This window comes from Daphnia magna, linkage group LG3, assembly GCF_020631705.1.
Source record: "Daphnia magna isolate NIES linkage group LG3, ASM2063170v1.1, whole genome shotgun sequence".
Classification (NCBI taxonomy): Eukaryota; Metazoa; Arthropoda; class Branchiopoda; order Diplostraca; family Daphniidae; genus Daphnia; species Daphnia magna.
The window spans coordinates 12,571,089-12,582,485 of NC_059184.1; the positions used below are offsets into that span (position 1 = coordinate 12,571,089).

General features: G+C 41.3%; 2 protein-coding genes, 1 long non-coding RNA gene and 1 other non-coding gene across 4 annotated transcripts; 2 read left to right on the forward strand and 2 right to left on the reverse strand.

Annotated features, from left to right (window-relative positions):
• Window positions 1-833: 833 nt before the first annotated feature.
• LOC116918925 (constitutive coactivator of PPAR-gamma-like protein 1) lies at window positions 834-5,389 on the forward strand. The gene is given in 15 exon segments (XM_045171302.1): window positions 834-997; window positions 1,393-1,608; window positions 1,712-1,998; window positions 2,057-2,203; window positions 2,269-2,436; window positions 2,499-2,694; window positions 2,759-2,859; window positions 2,920-2,986; window positions 3,152-3,306; window positions 3,308-3,376; window positions 3,640-3,817; window positions 3,820-4,119; window positions 4,309-4,538; window positions 4,608-4,926; window positions 4,983-5,389. Coding segments are annotated over 14 exon segments (2,817 nt in total). The 5' UTR covers window positions 834-997; window positions 1,393-1,415.
• A 721-nt stretch (window positions 5,390-6,110) lies between these two features.
• Window positions 6,111-7,599, reverse strand: LOC123470715. The gene is made up of 2 exons (XR_006644432.1): window positions 7,485-7,599; window positions 6,111-7,415 (listed from the first exon to the last, which is right to left on the reverse strand). It is a non-coding gene; the product is annotated as an uncharacterized LOC123470715 (long non-coding RNA).
• A 73-nt stretch (window positions 7,600-7,672) lies between these two features.
• Window positions 7,673-9,878, forward strand: LOC116918928. The gene is made up of 8 exons (XR_006644431.1): window positions 7,673-8,067; window positions 8,131-8,312; window positions 8,535-8,670; window positions 8,752-8,814; window positions 8,888-9,012; window positions 9,079-9,360; window positions 9,425-9,681; window positions 9,750-9,878. It is a non-coding gene; the product is annotated as an uncharacterized LOC116918928 (transcript).
• LOC116918926 (exonuclease 1) lies at window positions 9,875-11,367 on the reverse strand (the record flags this gene model as incomplete). The annotated part of the gene is given in 4 exon segments (XM_045171303.1): window positions 9,875-10,200; window positions 10,273-10,703; window positions 10,779-11,102; window positions 11,167-11,367. Coding segments are annotated over 4 exon segments (1,016 nt in total), but the record flags the coding sequence as incomplete, so codon positions are not given.
• Window positions 11,368-11,397: the final 30 nt, after the last annotated feature.

Here is an 11,397-nt window from a genome sequence, read left to right on the forward strand (position 1 = left end):
AGACAATGCGTTTTCAGTAAAGAAAATCAAATAGAAAATGAATTGTATTGAAAATAAGAAGGGAAACAATTAAAAAGGATGAGGATGGCGGCCATTGTGGGTGACGTCATTTGCTAATATCGAAGACGAGAGGTGGAGATATCACGATCTGTGTTTGCTGCGTATCAACAACTTATCGCAACAGCCCTACACAAACCCGGATCGTGGGAGATAGTCGTTGTGTGGTGATCACGAGTTACTCACCTCTCGCAGCTGTAGGTGACGATGTAATAGTCTCATTTCAAATGATCGAGCAAAGATTTCGTTGATTCATGCGCCTCAGTAGCGTTGCGACGGTGCCATTTCTTTTATTTCATCTACAACTTAAAAAGCTAAATTTGTCTTTTTTATCATCCCTTGAAATAAAAATTCTCCGAACTTTATTAAACATTACGATGACCAACGTTAAGATTTATTTGTTAATAGAACCACGAATTTTATTTAACATTCTAAAATATATATATATTTTTAAAATATTCAATTTACTAATCTTTTTAGAGAGTAGAGTGTTAAATATTGTTTCTGGTAATTATATTCCATGCGAAACGAAAAGGCATTTAATACTTACGGATGCTTCAAAATATTGTTGTTTCATAAATGTAACAGATGTACAAAATGTTGATAATTATTAATTTTAAATGCCATACTTCTTGAAACTTTGTAAGTGATACGTCTCCTGTGTCCTGTCTTCATTTGAGACATAAAAGTTTAAATTGAGCGCCATGGATGGAAAAGAGGGAAGTTGAGCGGTTGACGCTGCTCAATTGTTACTCACGTGGAGCGACAGCGCCACCTGGATATTTTACGGCTCAACATGGAATCGTCCGGCGTGCTAGTCGCTGTAAAGGAGGACTGATTCTTAAAAAAAGCATTTCATAAACGTTTCACTCCCGTTCAGTATTGTTTTATCTACCAGCATGTTCCCTCAGTAAAAATATTTAAGTTTTTACATTCACAGGTGAGTTATCTTTTTTTTTTCTATTCTTCCTTTGCTTTGTCGACGACCATGTTTTACCAAGTAGACATGGTAGTCCTGTGCTCTCCATGCTGGAATCTCGTGTTAATGAAGTACACACTAGTCTGGATACGCCGCATGGCGAGGCATTGATGTATGACATTATCTTATTTGCTTTTCTGTGTTATGAGTATTGTAGTTGTCATTCTTCAATTTTCAATTGAGAAATCATTCTGTAGAGATTTAGCTAAAGCTTTATCGTACGTGTCGTAGATGACGTTTTGTAATTAGTCATTGACTTTAACATTGATGCGACGTCGGATGTTCCCTTTTGCTTCTATTTTCTGTGTCTTTCACCAAATTTACTCAGTCACCTTATTTATTTATTTTTTTTTCAGTCTATTTTATTTGAATGGGATAAATGGCCAGTGGAACCATGGGGCTGCAATCTTTGCAACAACTGATCGAGTCTCAGTTTGCTGGGGCTTGTGTTTCTGTGGATTTGCTGAGGATTGCTTCCTCAGTTGCCAGCCCCTATCAAGGGAGAGTAGCTCTAAGCCTGGTTGTTGATGCAGAATGCTGCCTTGACAGATTATACGGTGGCTATGTTTCAGGTATGCTCTTCTGTTTATTTTGTTCAGTCACGGTTTATTAGGCCATTCATGTTTTGGTTATCATTAAGGAAACTAATTCAGGTGAATTGGTGTTTTGTTACAGATTGGATTTGTGGAGGCCAATGGAATCGCATGCTGCAATTCTTAGCTTCTCTAGTTCAGACGTTGCATGCACACAATCTTCATTTGGCTGTCTTTTTCAATGGCTCTTTGGAGCCGCCCCGTATGCATGAATGGGTCAGGAATCAGCTTGCTGCCCGAAGCAATATTTATCAGGTGTTACGCCATTTACATACCAAAGGAACTCCGCCACCGAAGGTCTGGTGGGTACCTCCATCCACACTCAGGACGGCTTTACGTCTCGCTCTACGTCATTTAAAAATCGCTGTGGTAATAAAGGCTTTTTGGTATTGGCACTGTAATTACGATGGTAACGTTGTTTTTCAAGCTGAGCAGTGTTGATGATCATCATCAAGAAGTGATAGGATTCTGTCGTGATAATCATTTTCATGGCATTTTGGCCGAAGATGCCGAATATGCCATCTTCGATCCGCCCAGATATTTCTCTTCCAAGCAGTTAAAACTCACATACAAAGTAAGTCTAGAACTAGAATAGCTTGGGTTCATTAACTTAACGATGTTGCATTATTTCGTCGCCAGGGTTCATTGGAAACGAAAGAATTTATTTTGGACGAAGTAGCCAAGGGTTTGAATCTGAATCCTAACAGGTTCTGTGTATTAGCAGCGCTATTGGGCAATTTTCTGCTCACCGATGCTGATTTGAGAGAATTCCACAAACGGATATGTGAAGAATATCAGACGCCATTGGTAAGTATTAGTCTCGTAAAAGTGTCGAATTAAATTTTGATCTTTTGTTTGTGTCAATTCAGAATCAACCGGAAGGAGTAATACGCGCCGTGGCATCATTCGTTCGCGAACTGCCTTCCAATTATAATTTGGAGAGTGTTGGAGCCAAAGTGTTCAATTCGACTACTGATGGTCGAGTTAATCGTTTCAAGCAAGCAGTTAATTATTTTTTGAATGGGACGCGTGATCAGTACGGACGGCATAAAAATTCTACGCTGTGTAAGTCATTTGACGGAGAAAAATACCAACTCTCCCCTGTTCTGATTCATCTCTTTTCGAACAGTGAGGCAGCATAATCATCATCATGAGGGGAAACAAAAGCATGGTAATGTGACCCATGAAAGCAAAGCCAGGAAACTGGCTTCTGAAGCGGCAGATGAGGAGGTAAGTCAAGAAAATAATTTCAATCGATTCGGGTTTCCCTCATAATAATTCGTCTCTTAGCAAAACGAAATTCCTGATGCAGTTCCTTCCTCAGGCGATCAACCTCCAGAAGAGGTTATTGAAAACGGTATAATCGCTATTCCTTATCATGAACTCCTTTCTGTTAAATGATGACAAAACTTCAATATGATATCTGTGATGCATTGATTAGTCTTGCTGAAAGTAGCACACCTGATAACAAATCTAGTTATCCTGGAAGCGTGGTTTTAATAGTTTTTGGTTTCCATCATAGGAGGATACGTTAACGGAGGTTCACAGCCTCAAGGTAGTAGCAGCGGAAGCAGTTCGGGTGCAACATCTCCCCACCGTGAACGTGAAGTATGGGGAGGGCCAAAGTCTGGGGAGGGCCAATATCAACCATGTCTGCCTCCTGTAGCCGCTGAAGTGTCTAAGAACGGCGTACGAGAGGCATCGCCGTGGACTCATGTCGCCTTACATGTATCAGCTCTTGACTCAGGTAACGTGCGAAACATCCTACCATTTGCAGCCCATGCGTGTGCACCTTCAAAAAGCGCTGCTTCTGGTACAATACTGGGTAGCGGTCGTCAAACGAAGGGAAATGAAATGCAATGCCACGGTGGGATCCTGTTCTTCATCTCGAACCGAGTTCTCAAAATGGCATTCGACAACTAAACTTATAAAGATTGACACATTGCTATAGAATTTGGCAAACTAAGGCTTTTTTTTTTAAATGATATTATTCATGTTTGAATTTTCTAGGGAGAAATTCGCTTACCAGTTGTTCTGGAAGATCAGTGCCATCGCGAAGTTCCCAATATACAGCTGTTCTATCGGCCTGTTCGCCAGATGGTTTATGCTATTTTGTTTAATCTTCACCACCACACCTTCCTGGCTGAAAAGCAACGTGAACAACCTCACGAGAAAACGGAAGCCAGTAAATGTTTTACATCGAGTACAAACGTGACGAGGAATTAAATACTAATGTTACTATTATAGATGGAGTTGCCAATGGTTCGTCGACAGCCAGTGTTTCAGCGTCTACCGGTAGCTATGTGCCTCCCCAGTCGTTGAACGGTTCGGGTTCCGTCAATCAGTCAAATCCGCTCATACCTGAAATCAAAATCCGAGAGTGGGTGTGGACAGCGGCCAACCCTTATCGTCATCCAGAAATTGTTGTCGCCGCTGCAGTTGGCTGGCCCGTTCCTACTGTTCATCGCCTTTGGTTTGGAACGTCCATGGGTGTGTATATTTGAAATAATATTCCAAGTAAAAATTGGACATTTAAGGTCCAAAGCAATGATGATAACTTGTCTAACCCTAGAACAAATAATGTTGGCAATGATTAGTCTTTCTGATCGCATTTTTCCATACTAGTTTGTTACGAATGAGTTGTCAGCCAATTAACAGAATTTTTCTTTCTGTCACTAGATGATAAAAAGAGACGGTTAAGAGCTTTCTTATCTTGTCTACATGCCGATACTGTTTTAATGTTGAATCCGGAGTATGTCCCTCAGCATTTACTGATATTAGCATGTGTGCTGAGGTATATAATGGCTGCCTCACAAGGAACAATTCTTCAAAAACAAGAATTAGATGCTTTAATCGTACAAGCTTTTGCAATGGAAATTACAAATCCAAATTATCTGCAAGATCTCCAGGTATTTTAAGTGAATTCGCTTTTTCCATTTGGCCATTAAACAATGTCCTTCGTTTGGCTTATTGAAAAGCTTACGAAGGTGAGTGCACGTGGCGTTCAGCTAGCAACCTTGGTAATGGAAGGCGTCGAGACGGCCTTGCTCGTGAACGATGCGTGTGGGTCCCCCGTCCCTTGGCCAGTCTGCTGCCCTTGGCTCTTCTTTGATGGAAAACTATTCCATACTAAACTTAGCCGAACGCAATCCGTCAGAGACCTCCACGAACTGTGCGAACACCGTGGAGATCTCATCATGAAAGTGGAGAAACTACGCAAGGCCATCCTGGACGGGCTAGTACTCACTCCGCTTCCACCCCGTCCTCCAGCACTGGCTCAGATGCACGATCCAGCTTGTAAAATTCCAATAATTTCAAGTCCCATACAGTTTACTAATCTATCTACATTTTAGGGGCGTCTCGCGATTTCTTGAATGGTCCATTCAATATCAATCTGCCAGGTGGATTAAAACGTGGTGGCCAACGGCGTGGCGTGGCTAGAGGTGGTCAACTTGAAGTCGCTGGCGTGGTGGTGAGTTCATGGGTGCCTAACTATGGCGGTCCTCGCGGACGTGGTCATATGGGACCCGCAGCTGGACGTGGTGGGGGTGTAGTACCCACTCAGAATCCATCTCAGAGAAATGGACACGTCCATTACTCCACTCGGGGTGGAAGGGCGGCGCGCGGTGGCCGAAGAGGTGGGCATCAGGCAACTCAACGAAAGCAGACGTCTGCCGCTTCAGCGAATACGCCGGCCGCATCTCAAAGCAATGGGAAAGCGAGTGTGAATAGCAACGAAAGCAGCGACACCAACCGGTGAGTGTCGCAATTAATTTTCTTACGGGCCACATTCTGATTGTTTCCGTGTTTTTAGAGGGGTCAAATTACTCACGCATGAGACGACTCAGGCCAAGGTTACTGGTGAAGAAGTTGCAAAGTGAATGGAGGGATGTGAGCGTGTGTGATGTGGGTTTGGGGACTCTTACCGGCAGACGAGTAAGAGGGAAACTACCCGTACAAAAACTAGACCCGTTCGTGACAATCATAGTGAAACATTATTTTTCTAATGGATCTTGTTAAAGTGAATTCAAGTGGTGCGGCTTGTGCTCCTACTCGTCATCAAGTCACGCGATTCAGCTCGAGATGCTCCTGGCCCTTCTTTTCTACACTTGTTCCACTTTTTTTTTTCTTTTAACCGACACTTGAAATCCTTCAGAAAAAAACAAACGAAACGTTCAACAGTTCACGCCCGTTACTCAATCCGCAATTCTTTTTGAACGAAGAGATACGTTCGTTATTTTGGTTAACCTTTTGATCAGAAACAAGGGAACGATGTCTGTCATCAGAATGATAGATAAATTAATCGGTTGAATCTAAAAAGTTGTCTAAAAGAAAACATAGTTGGACGAAAATATTTGTCAACTTCTGTCTTTACCCCTATCACTTGTGCCGTGTTTAAGTAGTTCGAATCTGCTGCTATGAGTTTCGGTTTCCCTTCCCAACCGTTCTTCATTATTCTTGTTTAAAAAACAAAATCTTAACCTCTTCAGAGAGTTTGTTCTTTTTTTTTTGTAGTTTTCAGCGAGGGGGTTTAATTTGTTTTCCCATTAATATTGGCGTTATACGGTAAAAAAAAAGTAGTAACACTTACTAAACATTCAACCTTACAAGACTTTGTAGTGTGAACACCTTTAAAAAAAAAAGGTAATAATTTGAAAATAATTTGATCTTGGCACTTGAATCGTTAACCGCGGATAGATAATCAGATGGTTTGCTCCGTCTCATAAATTGCTTACAATATTGTCATTAATAATTTTCGCTTCTATTTCCTATCTCCCTTCCTTACATACCTTCCGCTCTCCTAACTGGCCACGTTTTCTACCCTATTTGTATACCACAAGATTTTTATTTGACTTCAAAGTATCATGTCCTTTTTTTGTGTTTTTTTTTTTTTTTCGATGCATGTGTGTGACCGTGTTAAAACGTGATGGTGTCATCGAGCCTCGTTGCTGAACGGCAAAAACATTTGTACATGTGTATGATATCAATGTAATAGACAAAACGAATGAAAAAATGTATTTACGGTGTGTGGGTTCTTCTCTACAAATGTAAAATTTCCGAAATTCCTCGACAGTGGCTTACTGGGCTTGACTTTTCGTGTCCCTTAAAATGTCCATGGTCACAAAGGAAACGACAAGAGTTCCTGCAATAGGGTTCTAACATGGTATTTTGAATTCCGAATTCGGTAGTCGCATGCTAAACAAGATCTTTGCGCTGTAGCCGTTTCACTTTAAATTTTGCTCCGCGTCGTATTGGATGTTTTGCACTCGTATCGTGCATTAGCGTTCGTGATTTATCGGGTGGAGAACTACGAAGTATGTTGCAAAGTCTGACAACGCAACTGTCTGTTTTTCATCAGCTTGGCCCTCGCAGAATTTAATGAGGCTTAATGAATAATTTAGTAACTCACGTTACGCTGTTGTCTTGCGTTAGCTGAATACAAAGCACCGATGGAACGAATCGATTGGCACATCACCACCTGTTCTTGGGGCAACTGAGGTCAGTTTCTTTTTCCTAAGTTGTAGCAGCTTTGTATAATCTGTCCATGTGTCCTTACCAAACTGTCAAAGTTATTGTTACGTTTAATTTTTGCAAAAGTAGTCGAAAAGAGCTTCTCAAATGTCAATTTTTCTATTTTTAAATCTACAGTTTACAGGGTCCTGCAGCAAGGTAAAGGCCGTATTTGAAGCGACGATCAATAACAATCGTGTTGCGATGCCATTTGGTGCTTGCTATTATTCTATCTCATGCCTTCCTGTCCATGCGTATGAGAGAGAAATCCTTGCCTAAAACAAAAACAACAGAATTTAATGAAGGATAAATAGGTGAACTCATTCGGGTAGCTAGTCACGAACTTCAATCCGTGGACTTAACTTGTTACTACGCAGGCGCTATGCGGGCAGCTGCCTATTAGTGCCTGTTGTTCGCCACCGAAGGTTTTTCATTTCTAATTCCAAGCAGCATCTCGTCTTTCCTGAGAACTACTGATGACAACCTTAACGAGGCCAGTCTATCAAAAATTTCGATAGAATGAAATGCCAAAGATTGCCTGCACCCCGTATCTCATTGAGTGGCTGATGGTCGTTGCGTCCAGTTTGTTGGAACTTATGCGCTCAACGGGATCATGTAGTGCCGACATGCATAGGACATTGTTGTGCTGCGCGTTGATTATTCGTTATAGTTGCCGCCGGAGTAGGACCACCGAGTTTGCAGCGAGTGTGTGACAAGAACAACAACAGCGTCAACAAACTGTTGTTAGATTTTGACGAAGTGGCGGCTGCTGTCAACGTCTCGTTTCCCAAACAAAACAGAGGTGATCAACGGTTCACGTCCTACAAGATTTATTTGTTCGCCAATTGGAATCAGTTGGATGCGGAAGCTTCCTGTCAAGATGCTCATCTTTCATCTCACACAGTTTATGATATTAGCACGGAACAAGTGGGTTAAATTGACATTTGGCATTACGTATTTTAGGTTTATTAACTTTCCAACTTTCCATAGGATTTTCTCGTCAGTTTGCGATATGTCTACTCCGGGTTCTATCACCTGACAGTTGTCCCTTGGATCAACAATACGATCAGTTTCCAGTCAATTAATGCTTATTTCGTTGTGCGAACTACGCGCCTTCCAATGGCAGTTCAGAACTGGACTACGCAGTTCATCATCCATCCCCTGCCAATATAGTAAGTTAGAATTAATAGAAAGTCCAGAATGTTGTTATTGTGCGTGGCATCATAGGGAGCAAGTTATTGTCCAGTGTCAAACCAATTATAAGGAAATTGCTAGAAAAAGGCAATCCAGCCATTAAATACATACGTTGATTGGTTGACAACCTTCACTAACGTGCCCAGCACAACATTACGGCGACGTGCGCTTGGTTTGATAATCAATTGTTGTCATTGTAGTTCCAGTATTGTCATCCAGTTTCTTCCAGCTGATCCGGAGTATGATTTCAGTCTGTATGAGGTTTTGTTATCGGATTGTGACCCTACCTCGTTAACCATTTCCGTTGGACATACGTCAATTTGCTATGCAAATCAAGTAGGCACTACTAGACTTTTGTATTTTAAAAATTATTATTATTTTATTTTTTCACATTTCTTGCTAATTAGACGAAACCAGGAATGCACTTTTGAGCATTTATCTCCCGGGAAATACTGCGCTTTTGTGCGGCCTATTGATCAGGTACCTATCTAATATTGTTGATTTAAAAAAGTAATAATGTAATTCCTTACTAGGAAGAACTGTATCCGACTAGCGGTGCAATTATGGCAACGTATGGCAGGTCAAGGATCACTGTATTGTTCACAGTGATGTGATCGAGCTTGCTCATTCTCCACCTTCAGCTAACTTGGAATGGTTACCCACGGGATCAGTTATAAGGTAATCAGTATTACTGGAGGTGTTACTTATCATCGAAACAAAGTCAAGTACTTTGACCGTTGACAGAGACAGGGTTGGGAATCACTCTTCGACGATGTTGGCCGCCATGGTGATAAGCCTTGTCATAGCTACGGGATTCGTGGTAGCGTTAATCTATCAAATCAAGAGAAAGCGATCAGCTTTAAGGAGTACCCATCACAAATTTTCAGCCGCCCATTTAACGGAAGTTACAACTAACCAACGGTAACACAAAAAAGATCGTTTTACTGCTATGGTTGCGTGACAGCTGCCAGCTGATGCAAGCAGGTTGATGAGTTGAAAGTTAAACTCAGAAGACAAAACGCTAAAGTAAGTTCATTTGAAATTAAGTGGCAATTCTTGATGGATAAATGAAGTTTACTTGCCTTCACAGATTGTCGATATTTACGACGATGATTTGTACGATGAGCTGTCCGTGGATCCCATTCACTGGTTAAATGAAATCATGGCTACCCAAGATTTACGCATTGTTGTTATTGGATCACCCCGATTGGAACAGCATTTCGCCCATGAGAGTCGATCTGAAAATGAATTGGACATGTTAGAAGGCCTGGTACTATATGCCATAAAACAACTTTGGCTTATGAGAGCAGCTAGCCATTCTCTCTACTCGACTACTTTCTTCGTTCGGTAACTGAGATTAATTTCGATCTCTTAAAACAGTAATTTAGAAAATCTCTCGGCCTGTGTTAATTTAGGTTCTCCAATATTTCGTATCACGGGCAGACCAACGAGTTGACACCTTTTCGCTGTTTCATGTTACCTATGCACTGTGAAGAACTTATTTTTTACATAAATAATTAGCAGCTTTAAAAGCTGACAATTTATTCTGAAAGTTCTGAATTTATTAACCTAACAATTATCCGGAAAAATGGTGTTGCATTAGTAATGTACAAAAAAATCGATAAAAATTCAAGAAAACCAAAAAGAAAAAAACCCCCTGAGGTTTGGAAATGTTGGATAAATCAAACAATCTACGGCTTAGGAGCGAACATGCTTCGCAAATCAAGTTGTTTCATGCCATTCGTTACGCCCGTTTTTGAAGAAGTCTTGGTAACCCGCCGACTAAGACCCGAAACTCGAAATCCACTAAGTGGGGTCTTCGTGATGGCACATTCCTTTTGTGTCCTCGATGACGAGCAACGAATCCTACGAATGTTAAAAGCGAAAAAATTATATTGGAAAACGGAGTATAATTTTGTGTCTGTGAATTTTTTATACCGTTATAGGCGAACTTGAATTTTGCTTTCCAACAACGGGCTTAAAAGGTTGGCAAACGGCTTCGGTGATAGCAACCGGCATCGCAATGTGATTATCGCTACTAAGAATATGGCTTTTTAGTTTGTCCGTAACATTGACCTTCTCCGATTGGAAGTATGCGCTGGTAACTATCTCCTGGCCATTGGTATCTATCTTTCTCAATTGGCTAAACGTGTGAAGTGCACTAAAATGAGAGGCAGTAGGTGAGGTATGTGGGGATGTTGTGATACTGCTGGTTGTAGGCTTTAACTTGACGAACGGATTGCTTTTTCTTGAAGGGGTAATGGCAGCGTTATCGAAAACTGCCTTGGCCATAATAGGCTCTGCAAACGGGTCCAGTATTGACGGAAGATCATTGAGTTTTCCACTGCTCACATCGTCTTGGGACAAATCTAAACGAAGAGATGACTCTATCAACCATTTTCTCTCATTCTGAGATGGAGAAACGTTTTCATTTGAACGTTTACGTTTACGGGCAGCTAAAACGGGAGAGGTTGGTGATTCTGTCTTGGTGTACTGATTCGTCAGTTCTTTGTCGGTGATACTTGGCACTTGCTCGGCAGTCTTTGGTATACGAAACTCTACTTTGGCAGTAACTTGTTTGCACACAGTAAGCGTGTGGGAATTTGCACTTTTTACTTCAACTGATGAGGAACTTTTTTGTTGAACGACGATGAAGTTCTTAGACCAGATGCTTACATGTTTCGTGAAGAAAGACCGATTTCGTTTCTCAACCATTGCGTCAGGGTCGTAGCTATCTAGTCTCTCTAACGTTTCAGCATCCAGATTACCTTAGACAATACAAATAATAAGTCAAATCATGTTAGCATTACAAACAAGGGGTTACTTATTTACCTATCGCAAGTTGGAAAGCGACATCGTCTTTTATGTACTGCCCGGCGAAAGGCAAACTTAAAGGATCTAAATTTGGTGGATAGGGAGTAAGAGGAATGAGCTTTCGCTGTTGAGGATCGTAGATTAGCTGATAGAGAAATGTCTGCTCGGCTTTGATGAATTCTTCTCGATATTCCCGGGTAATTTCAAGAGTGGGCATTTAGCAATACAACCGAACGTAAAGGCACAATG